This window comes from Gastrolobium bilobum, unplaced genomic scaffold (genome assembly GCF_033153095.1).
Source record: "Gastrolobium bilobum isolate Gb01-03AN ecotype WA unplaced genomic scaffold, APGP_CSIRO_Gbil_v1 utg17830, whole genome shotgun sequence".
Lineage (NCBI taxonomy): Eukaryota > Viridiplantae > Streptophyta > Magnoliopsida > Fabales > Fabaceae > Gastrolobium > Gastrolobium bilobum.
In genome coordinates, this window is record NW_026897053.1 from 200,529 (window position 1) to 220,282 (window position 19,754).

At 36.3% G+C, this 19,754-nt stretch overlaps 1 protein-coding gene across 2 annotated transcripts; it reads left to right on the plus strand.

Moving 5' to 3' along the window:
* The first annotated feature begins 7,494 nt into the window (after positions 1–7,494).
* Positions 7,495–19,127, plus strand: LOC133303768 (uncharacterized). Of its 2 annotated transcripts, XM_061503740.1 has the most exons (6): positions 7,495–7,997; positions 8,775–8,873; positions 11,877–11,921; positions 13,366–13,503; positions 18,436–18,789; positions 18,882–19,127. In XM_061503740.1, exons 1-5 carry the CDS (start codon positions 7,596–7,598, stop codon positions 18,766–18,768), a joined length of 1,017 nt encoding a protein of 338 aa, XP_061359724.1. In that variant the 5' UTR covers positions 7,495–7,595; the 3' UTR covers positions 18,769–18,789; positions 18,882–19,127. The 2 variants fall into 2 exon arrangements, with proteins under 2 accessions (XP_061359724.1, XP_061359723.1); XM_061503739.1 differs by having other exon boundaries at positions 18,436–19,127.
* Positions 19,128–19,754: the final 627 nt, after the last annotated feature.

A 19,754-nucleotide genomic window follows, 5' to 3' on the forward strand; every position in this document is an offset into this window, starting at 1 on the left:
CACAACAGAGTTGTTTTGTTACTTTGGATTGATTTCTTTTTGCCTGTGCAATTTCTTTTTGTTATGCAATTATTTTTGGGCGCTTTGTTACTCTCCAATTGCATAACGTGAAAAGACAAATTGTCGTGTGCTATATGATTGGAAAATGCAACATTGACGTGATTGTAGTTGGTGTACCCTGTGCATGGCGTCAACAAGACAAATTCTTTTCACATGCTTTTTAGGCTTTTTCAGATCTTGATGCTGCTTGGAAGTAGTTGGTGTCAGTCTTTGTTTCCATGGTTCTTAGCTTTTTTATAAATAGTTTTCATTTAATTACCCTTCACATGAATAGGGTTTTTTTTTTTTTTTTGTTACTGAGTTTCTAATTTACTGATCTTATATTGTGGTTGTATCGTGATATGCTCTCGAGATTAGTTTGTTTCCCGAGGGGTTACGGAAGTGGGGAATGAGGTTTTTCCAAACTGACCCCTAGTAATATTCGCTTTTACTAGATTCTTAATTTGGAAGATGCTTGATTTCCTAAAACTCATAATGGGCAAGTTTATGTTTGCTTTTGATTAGAAAGCATATACTGTCATAAAATAAATAAAGCATATAAGATATACATATTTTACATAAAACGAATTATATAATCAATCATTAAGTGTGTGGTGACAAGTGCTTACAAATTTTTTACATAAATGATTATATGAACATCATTACTTAACAATAGGGATCTCATCTTGATTCCATACCAAATTTATTGTATATATATAAAGCATTAATTATGGGAAATTATAATCATACAAAGATAGAAATAAATATAATATTTTTATTTTTTAAAATTAATTTTGAACGCGGACTTCCTTTATCCCATTCAAAACGACCTAGTTTTTAGGTGACTGCACCAATGCTTATATATATATGGTCATTTTGTGACTTATACATAAATTTTAATTCTTTGACTATAAATTATCTAAATACAAGGAGGTAGGATATTTATACTACCAAATTTTTCTACTACTACTTCACTACCACTCTAATCACCATTGGATTAGAGGAAAAGTTGAATGAAGAGAGAGAGAAAAAAAAAACAACTTTTGAATCCAATGGTGATTAGAGTGGTAGTGGAGTGGTAGTAAAAAAATTTGGTAGTATGAATATCATATCTCAAATACAAGCATCACTAACAAGAAAGTTTCATTTTATTATCACAATTTTCATTTCATTGACTATTCTGTAATACAGTTTTAAAAACAAAAAAAAAACACAATCAAATAAACCCATCACTTCTCGTGCCCGTGTTTGACTTCGTGATTTCTACCATTCTTTCTCAAGCCAAACTACTTATTTTGGGTGCATTTGTTTTAAGGATAGTTAGTTTTTGTGGAAAAATTAAATATACAAATATGATATATATATTTTTTATATTTACAAATATGATATTTTAATACTCAATACAACGACATTATTGATTTGTAATATGAGAGAATCATAATTATTCATGACAAATTAAAGGTGATAAGAGATGAAAGAATCATAATCATTCATGACAAATTAAAGGTGATAAGAGATGAGAGATAAAAAAATATCAAGATATGGAGTAACAAAATTATTACCGATAATTTTTCCATAAATAATTATGATATTAAATAACACATAATTCATTTCCGAACACGGGCTTTCCCATTATATAAAAATGAAAATTGTAACCCAAGAGTTATTGGTCTTGATCCGAGTATACACTCGGATAGGTCCACCGGGTTTAGATCCAGAGGTTAGGCCCTTTTAGAGAGGACCTGGACTTCGCCACCCGGATAAGGTGTATTTAGAAAGAACCCGGGTCGTGGGATCATACCCACGATCCTTTTCCACTCTCTGATACCCACAATCATCCCTTAACCAAACTATACTAATGCCACGATCACCGTAATAATTGTATCTTCTAAGAATCCGCACCGTTAATTAAGAAAGTTAATCAATTAATTATGTGAAATTAGGAAATAATTCCATAATTGACCCTAATAATTATTATGAGGCTTTAATAATTATAGTAAGTGATTAAGAATGCTGAAAGTCGCTTTTCGGAAGAAAAGTGCAGATACCGGTTCTGCTAGTCGGTATAAATACGTACCGAAAAAGTATCTCGGAAAATTATAATAAGTGCATGATAATTACTAGAATAATATGTAAGACTTGTAAAACGAGTTTCAAGTCAAAATAATGAGAACTGATGCCAGAAACTGGTACTGGCTACGAAAAGCGCGTACCGAAAAAGGTGCTCCGAAAATTATAAGAAAAATATGATAATTCTTGTAAAATTGAGTAGGTTAAGGGTGTGCATGACAACCTTTCCAGAATCAATTCTTTTTTAATTTTTGTTCGAGAGAATAGAAATGGATAAGAAACTCGTATGGTAAAATCGGTTTATTTTTTTGTTCCCGGGATGAACCGGTTTAATTTTTGTGCTGGGGAACAGAAAAAAGAATCAGAAAATTTCAGTTTTTTGTTCCCTGGCACAAAATGAGAAACACTTATATCTCTCAATCACTCTCCACCTCTACCATCATCACCACCACCACCATCATCCCGACACGACTGCCGCCACCATCGTCGCCGCCTCCATCGTACCTCTAGTGTCGTCGTCACCACCCCTCACCACCACGATGCCACCGCCACCATTACCACCTCCTCCACTACCACTACCACCACCACCACCTATCACTACCACCATGCTACCGTCACCACCACCACAACTACCACCACCACCACCACTATCACCGTCACTGTCACCGTCACCACCACTACCTCCATCAACCACCACCACCACCACTATCATCGCAACCACTGCCGTCACCGCCACCATTGTCATCACACGCCACTGCCACCACTACCACCACCACGACGCCACCACTACCATCACCACCACTGTCACCAACCACCACCACCACCATCGTCACAACCATTACTGTCACCACTGTCATCATTACACCACCCCCGCCACTACCATTACCACGCCATTGCCACCACTACCACCACTACCACCACCGCCACCATCACCACCACCACTGTCACCTACCATCACTGTCGCAGCCACTGCCACCACCACCACCACCATGCTACTGCTACCATTGTTGCCGCCACCAACTACCATACCCACCACCATTGTCGCAGCCATTGCCGTCACAACCACTACCACCACTATCTTCACCATGTCACTGCCACCACCACTACCGTACTGTCGCCGCCGCCACCATCACAACCACATCATATGGAAAGGAAAGTGATGATTCAAATTTTTTTATATTTAATAGGCATTATTTTTATTGTATTATTTGTTGTGTTATCAAACACAATTCTCATTCTCGGAATAAAAATAGAACATGTTAGCAAACACAATTTTTTCTCAGAAACTGTTCCAAGGCACAGAAATAAAAAAGAATATTTCTTTTCATAAACAGTGCTAGGGAATAGAATGGTTGTCATGCGCACCCTAAGAATCCTGAGTTTGGGATTAAAATGCTAAGCGTAGCAATTAAAGTTAATACTGTGTGTTAAAGACTTAAGTGACTATAAATGTAACTTATGCACAAAACCCTAGGCCATATTGGCTTCCTACATGAATGCTCAGCTGCTGAGTGCCTCTTCCTTTGCTGTTCATCCCTTCCTCTTCACCTTGAGAGCCAAGAAGTCATCTTTCTTCTTGGTTTCTTCATCAAACACTTTGTGGAGTGTAGTGTGAGTGGGGAGAGTGCTTTTGTTCTGAGTTTTGTCACTGCCTTGTGAGGCGTGAGGGGCTGAGTTGGTGGTTTTGGTTGTGGGAACCTTGGAGTTGGCTTTTTGAGCTTCAAGGTGTGATCTTTTGGTGCAAGAATCAACCTTTGGTGTGGCATTTTCGTGCACCTTCTTGGTCTGCATTGTTTGAGCTGTTTGGAGAGCTCCATGAGCCTTTGCTTTTCTGTTTTGAATCTTGAGTAAGTGGTTCTACCTTTGATCTTGAGTTTAATGGGTTAAAAATGGTGTCTTGGTATGTTTAATGAGTTAAACATGTAACCAATTGTCTTATGAACATAAATGGACCTTAAGATGCATGTTTAAGCTTCTGAAAGTGTTAAAAATAGAACCTTGGAAGGATATCTTCACGAAAAGCAGAAACTGCATTCTGTCGCGAAATATCCGGATATCTGCTCGTAAAATATCCGGATATTGGATATCCGGATATGGGGATCTGGATATCCAGATATTGATATCTGGATATTTCCTGAGAGATATCCGGATATTGCATATCCGGATATGCCCTAGAGGAATATATGGATATTCTGGGTTTGCGAGGAACAGTAGCGTACTGTTCACCCAGAACTGATCTAGGGGTTTGTGGACCCTAGTTTGAGGAAGTTGAACTTTTGTAATTAATTAATGTAAGTCAGAATCATATGATTAAGGGCTTATGACATGTGTGAAGCCTTAAGACGTAAAACGTAATGGAAAGACGTTGTCTTAATATTGTATGCTTGCGGTGCATGTTTATTGATATATCATTGGTCCGTAACAGATTGTGAATCTGTCGTGTTTGGACTTTGAGCTGTGGACTCTTGGCTTTGGGTGTTAGCTTACAAGGTAAGCTTTCGTGTCCTCGGTTTAGCCATGTTGTGGTTCCACCATGTCTCATGGGGGTATGGTTATATGCATGTTGTGTTACATGCTTTGGATATTTTGAAATGCTTTTGAGCTGATATGTGCAATGGCTTATAATATGTATGTGTTGTTTCCACTTAGTCGGTAAGCCTGAGTATGTGGCGTCATACAAGATGGTGAGTCCGTGGGTGGGTGCAAGTAGCGTCGTGCATATTGTGTGGGTAATAGACGTATTCCTGCATTTCTTTGACTAGTAGAATAAAATTGACACACATGACATGATTATCTGCTGCATTGCACTATTTTAGAACTGATGATGATAAACTGCTTTTGAACTTATATTGCACATGCAAGTGAGCTTCAGGTGGATAATCCTTAGGACCCTTTGCCTTACTGAGATTTCTTGTTTAGAGATCTCACTCCACGTTTGGGGAATGCTTATTTCAAGTTCAGGTAGTATGGTGACTGATGCCTCTGGTGACAGGAGGCCAGAGCTTAGCTGATTATGATATTTATGTTGTATTGCTGACATGACTAGATTGGATGCTGTTTATGTTTTCTGCTCTTTATGATTTGAGTTGAGACTTTCTTTGGGCTTTGTTGCCTTATTTGGGTGAGCATGAAAGTTGTCCATGCCACTATGTTGTTAGTACTTTTGAGTTGAGTTGTATAAACTGATAGTTGGTCCGGTCTACGTGTTGTAGTTCCGTGACTAGAGACATACATTATGCTATTTAATTAATGAGGTATTTCAGTTAGCTGTTTTATTGCAATTGCATATAGGCGATGTTTTATTAATCGATTAATAAGCAAGTTGGTAATGATAATGACTTCATAATTGAAAAGAAAAAGATATTCCGCATTTTTAATTAAGCGCAGCTTAATACGATAGTATGATAACGTTACCGGATATATACGGAGTGTTACATATCTCAAGGCTCGTATAAATATATCAATAGTACCTAAGAACAAACACTTCCGTCACATTGCATTATCCTATACACTTTGAACCTTAAACCATTGATACCGGATCAATCCATACTTAGCATTACATTACATCCAATACAGTACCCTACCATCTTAATATAATATAGTAGTTGGTGTTCACGCTGAACAGATTTAGTGGCGACCCAGGTAGATCCTGGGATTGACCTCCCAAAAGATAATGAGTTTGATTCTTGAGAGTCACAACTCTTGGGAAGGGTAAAAAGGTTCAAATCCGAAATCAAATTAACAATTGTTAAAAATATAAGTTGTCCCATTATATTGTATATGAAGAAAAAGAGACAAAATATAATTAGTTTATATTGTCATATAATCCGCCATTTTCGGTTCTTAAATATAATTTTTTTTTTCAAACACAGCTATTAAGAATTACTCTGGTTCAATAACTTTTTATGGGTATCAGTAATTTGATTAGTCATGAAGTATTTATTACTTATTAGTTATTACTTATGCTGAATGAATTTCAAATATTTATTAATAAAATTGACAACAAATAAATATTTTATGATTTACTAATCTCAGCAGAAAATTCAACACTAGCGCAAGTTATTTGGATCCAAATCCAGACACCTTTTGGGCTAACCAAGCCGGCCTAATATTTCATATATATTAGGGAAAACTTTAAAAAAACCCCTATAAATTTTCTTAAAATCACTTAACTCCCTCCCCGAAATTTTTAATCATTTACCCCTTACTCAAATTATTTTATCACTTACCCCCCTAATTTAATTTTGCATCCAAAATTTTGTTAAATTTTTTAGAAGGTACCAAAATTACTCTTAATAGAAAAATGAAAAACATAATTTCCTCATAAACTACTTTGTAACTAGTTTAATATGTCTTTTTAATTTAAGGGATGATTGCTTAATTTTAAGCTTGCAAACAATTGCTTAATTTTAAGTTTTATATCAAATCATTTGTTATTATTATTATAACAAGGAGGTATCAATTGTGTATTTAACTACGCTTAAATCACCTTGTGGTTCGAGAATTAGCTATGATAAAACATAAAGCTTTTTAAAAGGTATCAATTGTTTGCAAGCTTAAAATTAAGCAATCATCCCTTAAATTAAAAAGACATATTAAACTAGTTACAAAGTAGTTTGTGAGGAAATTATGTTTTTTTTTTTTTCTATTAAGGGTAATTTTGATACCTTTTAAAAAATTTAACATGATTTTGGATGGAAAATCAAATTAGGGGGGTAAGTAATAAAAAATTTGAGTAGGAAGGTAAATGATTAAAAATTTCGGGGAGGGGGTTAAGTGATTTTGAGAAAACTTGTAGGGTTTTTTTTTGAAGTTTTCCCTATATATTAATAAATATTTCGGGGAGGAAGTTAAGTGATTTTGAAAAAATTTATAGGGATTTTTTTAAAGTTTTCCCTAATATATATATACAATATTGGGCCGGCTTGGGTAGCCCAAAAGGTGTCTGGATTTGGATCCAAATAACTTGCGCTACTGAGATTAGTAAATCATAAAGCTACAAGTTATTTGATTATTATATAAAATTTTGAACTTAAAAACTGTTTATTTAAAAACAAAACACCTATTTTTTTTTAAAAAATCTGATATAAATATAAAAAAATTATTTTCAGGAGCTTTTATCTTTTACTTTTTTCTTCGTTATAAAAAAAACTCTTTTTATTATAAAATTTTATTTAATCTAACTTATGCTTATAAAAAAGAAAAATCGAAACATGCACTTAATATGGATAAAAAGTTGTAGGTGCAAATAAGTTTATAAAAGTAACAAAAATAATTAAAATATTACGTAAAAAAAGTGTCGTTATTTTCTGCTGATGAAGCATTACCTTTGGGTTTGTTGTTTTTATTGCAAGTTTCGTCATGAAAAGCTGCGAAGGTGGTGGTTGTTGTTGTTGTTGTTGCAGAATCATCTGTTGTCGATACCATAAACTTGTCACAAACCTAAGAAGAAGCAGAGGAACAACGAAGGAACCCCATTTTCTGAAATGGGTCGTCGCCAAAACGACTCAGGTTTCGGTAGATATGCGCTTCTGGTTCTCTTGTTGATAGGTACAATCTCCTGTTCCATGGTGTATCTTTTCCTCACTGTGATCTTCAGGTCGAGCAGTGCATCTGTGTCTTCAATGAAAGACTTTGATGAAAAGGGTGATGTTGGTGGTGGCGTTGAGGATTTGGGGAGTGGTGAAGAAGGGCAATGTTGTAGAGGGATTGAGCATTTGGAGCTATGGGGTGATGCTGTGAAATGGGGTGCTGAATTTAGGGTCAATTCTTCAGAGGAATGTTGCATGGCTTGTAAGAGAATGTGTAGAGGTGATGGTGGACCTTGTTTGTGTAATTCCTGGGTGTTTTGTGGAGATAGAAAGGCATGTGGACCTAGATTTGGTGAGGTATTGTTGCAATTCTGCATTCCTTTTAGTTTACCATTGTACTTGATCATATCTGGAATGTGATTTAGGATCCTGGGTTTTGTGTGTGTGTTTTTTAACCTTGTAACTGCAGTGATGAGCTGTTTTCTTGGAGATTTTGTTGAGATCCTGAATTGGGTTGGGAAATGACCTGTTGTTGAATTTTAGGAGATTGCTTGGTCGGAGTAAAAATGGAATAATAATAGGGGAAGGATAATAAGGATGTATCTAGGCATATGTTTTGTCCAAGCTGTATATCGTTTAACATTCATGAACTAATAATTTAAATGATGCCACCATCTATGTGAATGTTGAAACCACTTGAATGACTTAATTTCCTGGAATGTTTTTTAAAAGTCTTTTCCTCCCTCTGCAGATGCTTAAATTGTCATGTTTAAGAGGTTCTTATTTTCAAAATCTTAATAATAATGCTTTCAATTTTTGCATACTTACCAATTGGTGTTTATTACACCTACATTGTTCTGTTTATTTAATACTTGACACATAATGAACTTGTAGAGGTTATCGCAAAGATCCTTTTAGATAGCTATCTGTCTAGTTGGCTTAATGCTTTTGTTGGTTGGGCATAATAGTGCCATACTACCATCATTGTAAAGATATGCTGCTCTTTTAGCTGGTGAAGTTTATTATTGATTCAAATATACAATTGTGTAAGGATGGAATATTTTTTGTTTTTTGGGCATAGAATTTTAGATGTACTTTATCCTAATATTATATTATTACCTTCTCTTGTTTCAGTGTTGGTTAAAAAGACAAAAAGATGCTTTAAACCCTGATCGACGAGACTCAGGAGATCAAGTTATGTGGACTTCTGGGTTTGTCTTTGATAAGGGAGAGGTAGGAATGTTATATTATTGGAATTAGTTCCTCATTGACACATACTACATATATCAATATGAGATATGTATCTATATCAAATTATCTATATAAAAGTATTTTCTGTTTTTGATAATAAGAAGAAATTCGTTAGGACAGGGAAAAGTCTACAAAGAGAACATAGGATAAGTAATCCTCCTCAGCAGAAGTACAAGACCAAAAACTACAAAGAAAAAAGACCAAATCAATGCAATGAAGCTGTCTGTAACAGACAAACTCCACTAAACCAGAAATAAGAAAACAAATGAGAAATGTATGGCATTGATTAAACTGAATCAAATAAACCAGAAGAATTACAAGCCATTTTGTGGTACTGATATGGATATTCTCTATACAAGAAATCATGGAAAAGAAAAGCAGAAAGAAATGATAGCCTTGGGGAACTGTAGTGCTCCTAGTCATGGGACATTGACCGTACTGTCCCTTTTTTCAGAAAAAATGTCAGAATGCCACCCCAATCAGAAATTTTGCCAAAATGTCATGACACCAAACTCGCTACAACTACCAGGGAGTTTGGTTTGGCCATATGGCATGTTTCCCAAGGCCACCAAACTCATTACTAGTTGTAGCGAGTTAAGTGGTCAAATCAATCAGTCTGATTTCTGCTTTTCAGTAACAGGTGGAGGAGAGAGACAAACTTGCTGCAGGGTGCAGCGAGTGAAGTCTCAACCATAACAGAACTCGTTGCTACATGTAGCGAGTGTAGCTGACACTTAGCAATATCTATCACTCTACTTGATGTCAGCTAGCTATTATGTCTTTCATAGTTCACATAGCAAAAATAGCTTATCAGTGGACCAGCTTGTCTAGTCAACGCACTTAGCAATGTCTATCACTCTACCTAACACTTTACCTTACTTTATTTTCTTCTATTAAATTATATTTGTACAAGTTTTTTTTTCCACTGAACTCTAATAAACTTTCATATAACTCAATAATAAAATCAACTTATTGTTTAATATGGGTGAAACCCCCAATGTTTCTAACAAAAGAAAAGAAAATCTCATCTTACTACATGCTAATCCTTCTAAAGTTAATATATATGTATATATTCTTGCTATTATAATTTGATCAGACGAGGTTCAACCTCTGCAGACCTCAATTTTATCTTCAAGCGTTTGTAATTTATTAGACACATATGAACAATGCCAAATGCAACAAATTGAAAATAAAATAAATAACTCAAATATTGGAGCGATGCCTATTGTGGTGGATGATTTTGCCTCGATGTTTCACACTGCTCCCTGCTTTTAAGCTCTCTAAGCTAGCCACACCTAAAAAATAATGTGGTTTTCAGGTGACGAATATAAATATATATCTATTTCATTTAAATAATATCAAATGTAGTAAGATTAACTTCAGAAGGATTATCATGCAGTAAGATAAGATTTTCTTTTCTTTTGTCGTAAACATTGGGGGTTTGACACATTAAATAATAAGTTGATTTTATTATTGTTATATGAAAGTTTATGAGAGTTCAGTGAAAAAAAAAACCTTGTACAAATATAATTTAGTAGAAGAGAATAAAGTAAGGTAGAATTGCCAGGTAGAGTGATAGACATTGCTAAGTGCATCGAATAGACAAGCTGGTCCATTGATAAGCTATTTTTGCTATGTGAACTATGAAAGACATAATAGCTAGCTGACATCACGTAGAGTGATAGGCATTGCTAAGTGTCAGATATACTCGCTACATGTAGCAGCGAGATCTACTACTGTTGAGGCTTTACTCGCTGCACCCTGCAACGAGTTTGTCTCTCTCCTCCACGTGTCACTGAAAAGCAGAAATAAGACTGATTGATTTGATCACTTAACTCGCTACAACTAGTAGCGAGTTTGGTGGCCTCAGGCAACGTGCCACGTGGCCTAACCAAAATCCCTGGCAATTGTAGCGAGTTTGGAAAGGTGGCATTTTGGCAAATTTTTTTGACTGGGGTGGTGGCATTCTGATAATTTTTTTGAAAAAAAGGGCAATACGGTCAATGTCCCCCTAGTCAATCCCAAACACCAAAGGTGTCCCTATAACTAAATAACCCAAGATACCCCTCCCCCTAACAGATTCTCCCATCTTATAGTATGAATTTCCCTCTCCACTCCTAACCACCTTCGGCCCTCACATTTTCTCCATTTGTTGAGTCAACAGTTGGTTGCACTTGATTCACCCTCATGTGATCCAAGGTTCTCCTATATCGCTGCCTACCGTACACCTGAAATTGGGGTGGGTTCCTATCACTGTCCAATCCCTCAACATATCCACTAGAGAAACCCCATTAAAAAGGTCATGTGCTTGACACCAGATTGAAACCAAATGCCTAATTTTATCCCAAATCAAGTGCTGTGCCATTGAAACCTCCTTAGAAATACAAGAGCTACACTCCAACCAAAGGTGCCAAATTGTAAAAAGTTTATGTTATGGATTACACTATGAAAATCTTCTATACTGGACAGTAAACAAAATAAACGAATTGCTGAATTTCCCCCCTATTTGGCTGTAAGAAAAGGCAGAAACATTTACTGTACAAATAGGAAGGCCAAGTTCTGCATTCCCTACCAGTTAATCTGTTAATGTTTGAACTTGGGGACATTTATATTTTTGAAACAAATTCTAAAGTACTTTTGGAGGATTTCTAATACCAAGCCTCATTATTGTTTGTATGCATATTGAGAATCCAGCTTTATGTTAGAATTGCTTCATTCTAAGAACTGAATACATATTAATGAATTTTTTTTTTATGATCATAATGTCTTTATATAATTAATATATATGTCATCTTTATGACAATAAATGTATTTAGTGAGTAAGCAATGATTTATGTTTATAGCAATGTGCTCAAAATATATTTTCAATAATATACTTGTTGTCTTGTGAACATCTGTAAGCTATGTGATTGTTGTCTATGTATTTTAGTTTCTCTATTTCTTTGAGCTATATATTTATCTTTACCTTATAATTTGTACTTTTAGGCAATTGTTGGTCTGGAAACTGACTATGGAATTCTTCGTATTAAAGTAAGTATTTCTCTGCATGTCCACTATAGTATACATTCATTCCACTCTTTTACCTTGGTTATTTTGTATCCAATATGCTGAGCGTGTCTTGCATTTTATCATATTTTCTATTGTCTATTCCTAAATGTATAATCTAGCAAATGAGGCATGTCCAATGTGTTGCAAAACTCGTTTAAAAAGAATACAATCGTTAGCAGATTGCTTATTTGCCTCTCTACATATTTCTGCATGTATGTGTGTAAAGGAGAGGGACGATGCCTTGATAATGAAGGACTTTTCTGAGCTTTATTTAATACTTTTCTTTGGTTAGTCAGCTTTGTTTTCTCAATGTGCTATTGTTGAGTCATTTTTCAGATGGACCATGGGAATTTCAACTCACAATCCGTTGTAGGAGCCTGTTGATACATTAGTATATCTGTATATGTGACCGGAGAGAAAGAGAAAAAATATGTGACCGGAGAGAAAGAGAAAAAAGATTTTTATACTTTGTTTATAATTTCTTGTTATTACACCCATTTATACTTTGTTTAGTGCACTGTCAGATTACTTTTTTTCTCATGATGATTATTTTGTGGCTTGAATCATTCATCTATTACATAATTCTTGTTCTGATTATATGGTGAATTTTTAAAAAAGTTGCATCTGATAGAATCAGCCAAAGGTTTGGAAAGTAGAAATTGAAGACAATTTATTGGATAGAAGATCTCTTTGAGAAGTTATATACGTCTTATGACTTTTGTGTGGAATTTGGGTTCAAAAACGCCTGTAAGGGTAGTTGTTTTGTTGCATACAATCTTGGAATCTAGGATTATGAACTTGCAAGGAAAGTAACTTCTTACTAGGGTTGATACAAAGTGCAATTTGTCAACCAGAATTTGATACAAGTTCAATATTAGATATGCAAGTTTCAATAGACAAGAAGTGACTGAGGGCTGTATCGGTGGTAACTATACCAAGCAAGTAGTTATAGCTTGAAGATATTGCATATATCTTCATCTCTTCCTTATACTTTCCTTTAGTTGGAGAGTGTGGCTGTGTGCAAGGGAGGAGGTGTTTAGATTAGAACTCTGCCTCTTGTTTTTCCCTTGTGAGATAAGGATTCTGTCTTCTCTAAGTATTAATCGGATTCTGTCTTCTCTATGTTTTAATCATGCTGTTATGTGGCTTGCAATGTTATGTCATGACCAATATCTGGATATAATTGCTTGAATGCTTGCTGATATATGATTTCTGATATGATATTCCAATGTTCATCTAGTTTGAAAGGAGGAAACAAAAATAAAGGGTTCTCATCATGATTTAGCAAGAACTAGTTAAATTTTAAATTAGTTTTTCATTTCCATCTACCTTTGAATCGTGCACTTAAGGAGGTTTTTCATCTATTCTTCTGGAGTTGAACATGAATGTAATATCTAAACCCTTTTATGAACTTTCATTGCTACAGCTTTTGCCTGACTGTGCTCCACAATCTGTTGCCTACATTCTTCAGTTGTTGGCATTGCCTCATTGTGTTGGTTGCCAGATTTATCGTGCTGAAAGCCGTGCAAGCTTTTGGGATTCCGTAGGAAACCACATAAAAAAGGTAAGGTTTATTATGTGAATAATTATAAAATATTGTACATGCATATTACATTATTGCGTAGTGGACTTAGTGAAAGAAAATGGATCTATCTTACGTGAAAATGCCAGGAAGACGCTCATATTTCGAATCTGCTCCCTTCTAGACTTTTAGTGCGAGCTTCTTTTAGAGATTAGAGTTAGTCCAGTTTGAATATCACTTGGGTTTTAGTTTAATATAAAAACATAATGAAGTTTTCTGAATCCAAGGCTTAAAAGTTCCAAACTTCTGCTCCCATGCTGAATTCCTGTTATCCTGCTTTCAATTTAAATGATATTAAATTAATTCATTTTGATTTCATCCTGTACTTGCATCTGCTTCATTTCTGTTAGAGTAGTTGTTAGAATAGTTTAGTGTATATAGTCTCACATCTTGTGGGTTTAGCTTATTAGGTCTTTTAATCTCTTTAAATAGAGAGCTCTTGTACATTGTAACACATTATTATTCGATATACAATTATTCCGCTAAGACCTAGTAGGCTTAGCCCATTAGGTCTTTTAGTCTCTTTAAATAGAGAGCTCTTGTACATTATAACACATTATTATTCAATATTCAATTATTCTTTAATCTCAAGTTGGTATCAAAGCTATTTGTTCTGGGGATCCCCTTCCACTAAAACCCTAAGCCCACTGCTTGGGTGCTCTCTTTTACTTTGTGGTGCGTCCTTCTGGCAAGTCTTCATCAGTCGTGTGTCCTTCCAGCAGATCCTCTACGCCGTGCGTACCTCCGACTTTTTTCTTCAACCGTCAGAACCACCGATCGCCGCTAGAACCACCGTTCGTCACTGTTCACAGCCACTGGAGTACTGTTATGGCATGTTTTTCAACTGGGAAGCTTTCGATCAGAGTCCTCTCTCTCCGGCGACCAAGTCTGTGGAAGACCCATCACCAGAAGAGTCCCTACGCGCCTTCACGCACGACTCCTTCTCCTTGCGCGTGGTGCTCACGCGCCTCCCTTCACTGGCGCGTGTGAACTATTCCGGCGTCCTTTTCCGGTCGTTCCTGGACAGACTAGCTCGGTTTTTCCTCCTCTTTCCAGATCTGTGCTTGGTTCTTTGTGGGTCTCACTTTCGACGTTCTTGAGTGGCTATCGTTTGCCTTCGTTTTTGGCTTTTATATTTTGTTATTAGTGGCAGCAACGTCCCCTGATCTCTCGGAGGTTAACTCTCCTACTCCTGCCAAAACTTCCTTGGAAATCATCTCTACTAATGTTGGGCCCATTACCTCTTCCAATCTGAAGGGTTCTGATAACTACAAGAATTGGGCCACCTCTCTTGCTGCGAATATAGCTCAGTTAGACACTACATCATCTGGTTCAGTTTCTCTCTCACCTGCGGACTATGCTGCACTCCAGACTCTTCTCATGAAGGCTTCTCCTCAGTTTCAGCCTTCCGCTCCAGATACTGGTAATCCTGTTACTTGTGTTTCTCATTCTACATCACTTGGCCCTTGGATATTTGACTCAGGTGCTACCAATCATCTCTGTGGTAATAAAGAACTTTTTATATCTCTTACTTATTCTGATCATTTACCTTCTTTTGCCCTTGCTGATGGAACCAAAGCCCCAGTTCGTGGGATTGGACAAACTCGTCCGACCTCTACCTTGACCTTGACATCTGTTTATTACATTCCTGCCATCCCTTATAACTTAATTTCTATTAGTAAATTGGTCCACTCCCTCACTTGCACCATTACTTTTCTCTAACTATTTTGTTTCTGTGCAGGATCTGGGTACGGGGAAGATGATTGGAGTGGGTCGTGAGTCACAGGGGCTTTACTATCTGGTTGTGCCTCGTCCTTCAGTGGCATGCTTTCACAGAATCTCCATAACTTATCCTCAGCCACCTAGGTCATCCAAGTCTTTCAAAGTTGTAGATAATGGTTCCTTTTTTATCTGGTCTTCATTCTTTAGATTGTGTGTCGTGTCAGCAAGGGAAGCATACACGCTCCTCCTTTGCCAGTCGAGTCAATAAACGAGCTGATGCTCTTTTCTCTCTTGTTCATTAAGATATTTGGGGTCCAACTCGTACTTCGTCTATTTTAGGTTTTCGGTATTTCGTTACCTTTATTGATGATTATTCCCGTTGTACTTGAATTTATTTAATGAAAATCGTTTTGAGTTATTTTCCATTTATAAAAAGTTTTATGCTGAGATTCATACTCAATTTGGTGTTTCTATTCGTATTCTACGTAGTGATAAGTGATAACGCTAAGGAATATGTTTCTATTGATTTTTCTAATTTCTTGGCTACACAAGGTACTTTACATCAAACCACTTGTCCTCACACTTCACAACGAAATGGGGTGGCTGAACGTAAAAACAGACATCTCATTGAAACTGCCTGTACCCTTCTTATTCATATGCAGGTTCCCCTTCACTTCTAGGCGAATGTCGTACTCATCTCTTGTTTTCTAATCAATCGCATGCATTTATCTGTGCTCAACTAAGATATTCCTCATAATCTATTGTTTCCAGATGCTCCTCTTTATCCTCTAACTCCACATGTCTTTGGTTGTACTTGTTTTGTTAATGATCTCATCCCTGGTAAGGATAAGTTAACATCCAAAGCCTTTAAGTGTATCTTTCTTGGTTATTCTCGTATTTAAAAGGGTTATCGTTGTTATTCTCCTGATCTTAAGCGTTATATTGTTTTCGCTGATGTCACTTTCCTTGATCAACAACCCTTTTATTCTATCCCATCTCTGTTGTCACAGGTTGATCAGGTTCTTCCTGTTCCTTTTCTTGACTTGTCATTACCAATTGCAAGTGACTCTCTCCCAGAGGAAAAACTTCTTGCCTCCATCCCTACAGACCGCCTTTTTCTCACCTATCAGCGTTGTCAGAAAATGCCTGCTGCGGACTTGGCCTTGGGTGACTCATCGCCTTCTCCAGTCATCTCTTCCCCTCCGACTCCTTCACCAGAGGCTCTTCCTATTGCCCAAAGAAAATGTATACATGCTACTCATAACCCTTATCCTCTTTAGACTTTTTTAAGCTATGACCGTTTTTCTACTTCACATTACACCTTTATTTCTAGTCTTTCTTCTCTTTCTATTCCTAAGACCATAGGTGAAGCACTTTCTCATCCAGGGTGGCGCCAAGCAATGCTTGATGAGATGACTGCTCTTCATTCCAATGGCACTTGGGATCTTGTTCCTGCTCCTCTAGAGAAGTCTATTGTTGGTTGTCAGTGGGTCTTTAATGTCAAGGTTGGAGCTGATGGCCATGTTGACCGTCTCGAAGCGCGTTTAGTCGCCAAAGGTTTTACTCAGATCTTCAGACTTGACTATAGTGACACGTTCTCTCTTATCGCTAAGATGGCGTCGATCCGAATGTTTCTTGCTATCGCTGCTGTTCGTCACTGGCCAATCCTTCAACTAGACATTAAAAATGTTTTTCTTCATGGTGATTTACAAGAGGTTTACATGGAGCAACCACCTGAGTTTGTTGCTCAGGGGGAGTCTGGGATGGTGTGCAGGCTTCGTAAGTCCTTATATGGCCTCAAGCTGTCTCCTCGGGCTTGGTTCAGCCGTTTCAGTTCTGTTGTTTAGGTTTTTGGCTTAATCCGCAGTAAGGTCGATCATTATGTATTTTATAGGTTCACATCTCCTGACAAATGCATCTATCTGTTAGTCTATGTCGATGACATTATTCTCACTAGAAGTGATCAAGCTGGGATTCACCAGTTAAAACAGTATTTGTTCAGTCAATTTCAAACAAAGGATCTTAGTAAGCTTTGTTACTTCTTAAGGATTGAAGTAGCACAGTCTAGACAGGGCGTTTCTATGTGTCAAACGAAATATGCCTTGGATATCCTAGAGGAGACTGGTATGTTGGGGTGCAAGCCGGTTGATACACCCATAGATCCTACTATCAAATTACTATCCGACAGGGAGAGCTATTATCTAATCCTGGATGTTATGAGAGGCTGATTGGGAAGCTTAATTATCTCACTGTGACTAGGCCGGACATTTCTTTTACTGTTAGTGTGGCTAGTCAGTTCGTTGACTCTCCTTGTGATTCTCATTGGGATGCTGCTCTGAGGATCCTCCGGTATATCAAAGGAACACTAGGGAAAAGCTTATTATATTCAGATCAGGGAAATACATAAATTTGTGGTTATTCAGATGCCGATTGGGCGGGATCACCCTTGGATGGGCGCTCTACTTCAGGCTATTGTGTCTTCTTTGGAGGAAACCTGATTTCTTGAAAAAGAAACAAACTGTTGTTTCCCGCTCTAGTGCAGAGGCTGAGTATCGTGCGATAGGAGTTGCTACCTGCGTGCTAATTTGGTTAAGCAGTTGATTCGGGAGCTCCATCTTTGTGAACGAAAATAGCCCTGACACTCATTTGTGACAATCAAGCTGCGCTACATATATCATCTAATCCTGTATTTCATGAGAGAACCAAACATATAGAGATCGATTGTCATTTCATTTGAGAAAAGATTCAGTCAGGAGAAATCAAAACGGCATTTGTCAACTCCAATAATCAACTTGCAGATGTCTTCACTGAAGCTATTAGAGGTCCTCAGGTTGAATACATTTGTGGCAAGCTGGGTGCTTACAATATATATGTTTCAGCTTGAGGGGGAGTATTAGAGTAGATGTTAGAATAGTTCAGGGTATATAGTCCCACATTTTGTGGACTTAGCCCATTAGGTCTTTTAGTTTCTTTAAATAGAGAGCTCTTGTACATTGTAACAAATTATTATTCAATATCCAAGTATTCTTTACTCTCAAGTATTTCCATCCTTGCTTTCTTGTTCTGAAATTGTTGTTGAAGTCTGCTTGTGGACGGGGGAAAGCATATACACTGCTATATCTAGTTTTTGTATCAGATTATTGATTTACTGGCCCCTATATGATGTGTTTTTGAATTTCAATGTTGATGTAGGCTCCATTTGGTCCTCCTTTTGCACTAATTCAAGGAACATTTGAATCCCACGGCTCTATATTCAATGATATTCCAAAAGAATACTGCCCCACCATCAGAAGAGGATCTGTTGCATGGGTTGGTTCTGGTCCAGAATTCTTCATCAGCCTTGCTAACCACGGGGAATGGAGAAATGCATACACTGTGTTTGGCTCTGTTCTATCTGAAGATATGGAAATTCTAGAGAAAATTTCTCAGCTTCCAACTAAACCAGATTTTTGGAGTAACATTAAGGTCTCTGTCTTGGAGAACCCCGTTTTATTAAGGTTTCGGAGAATGAACACAAAGTCATAAATCCTCAAATCTATACACAAGGTGCAGAAACTGTTAGATTGTTCTTGGTTCCATTCATTTATTCTCTCAAAACCTTTTTTTTTCTTCCCTTTATTAAGTGATAATGGTTTCAGTTATCAAGGCAATACAGGAATGGATCTCAGTCTCAAGTTGCTTCTCTTACATGCTTGATGGGACTTAAATAATGCAGATATTCAGGCACAAAAATTTATAGCTGATTTCAAATCAATTGGAGTTGAGTATACTTCAATCAGCTTGGTAGGTATGTGGCATTGTGGATAATTCTTTATTCTTTTTCTGTTTTTGTTTTGTTTTAAAAGAAGGCACAGAGGAGATGGGAATAGGGCCAAAGATACCATCACACACATTCACAAGCATTGTGAGCTACAAAATTAGTGGACATTTCTTGGTTCACTTTTTAAGATATAGATAAGCTAGAGACATAGAATAAGACATGGTGTCAAGAATAATTACGAGAATTCCCTAATTTTTTTTATTCTAACTTTTTTTTATACTTTTCATTATTCATTTTTCTCTCATTCAGCTAGATATAAGAATTACTATTGGATAAGATATAATGGTAGGAGTTACTCATTCGTTCAATAATGAAGATCTTTTCAAGTTTTTTAAATTTAAATAAACTTAAAAATAAAATAAAAATTAGTTCAAAAAAATTATATTGAAATAAAAAAACTACATGTTGCCCGATTGTATGATGCATTTTGGTAAGAATAATTTTAGATTCTTATAACTAATTCTTTTAGTAATTTCTTAATTATTAATTGAAGGAAGTATTAAATTTTTTTAAATATTAAATAACTTGTAATGCTTTATTATTAAATATTAATGGAGTTATTTTAAAGTGTTTTAAGAGATTATATAAAAAATGAGTTAACAATGAAAACTGTACATATGCTCATGCAGATCTACTTTCAACTTCTATGCTGGCAAAAAAATTAAAATATTATTATTTTAAAAAATAATTA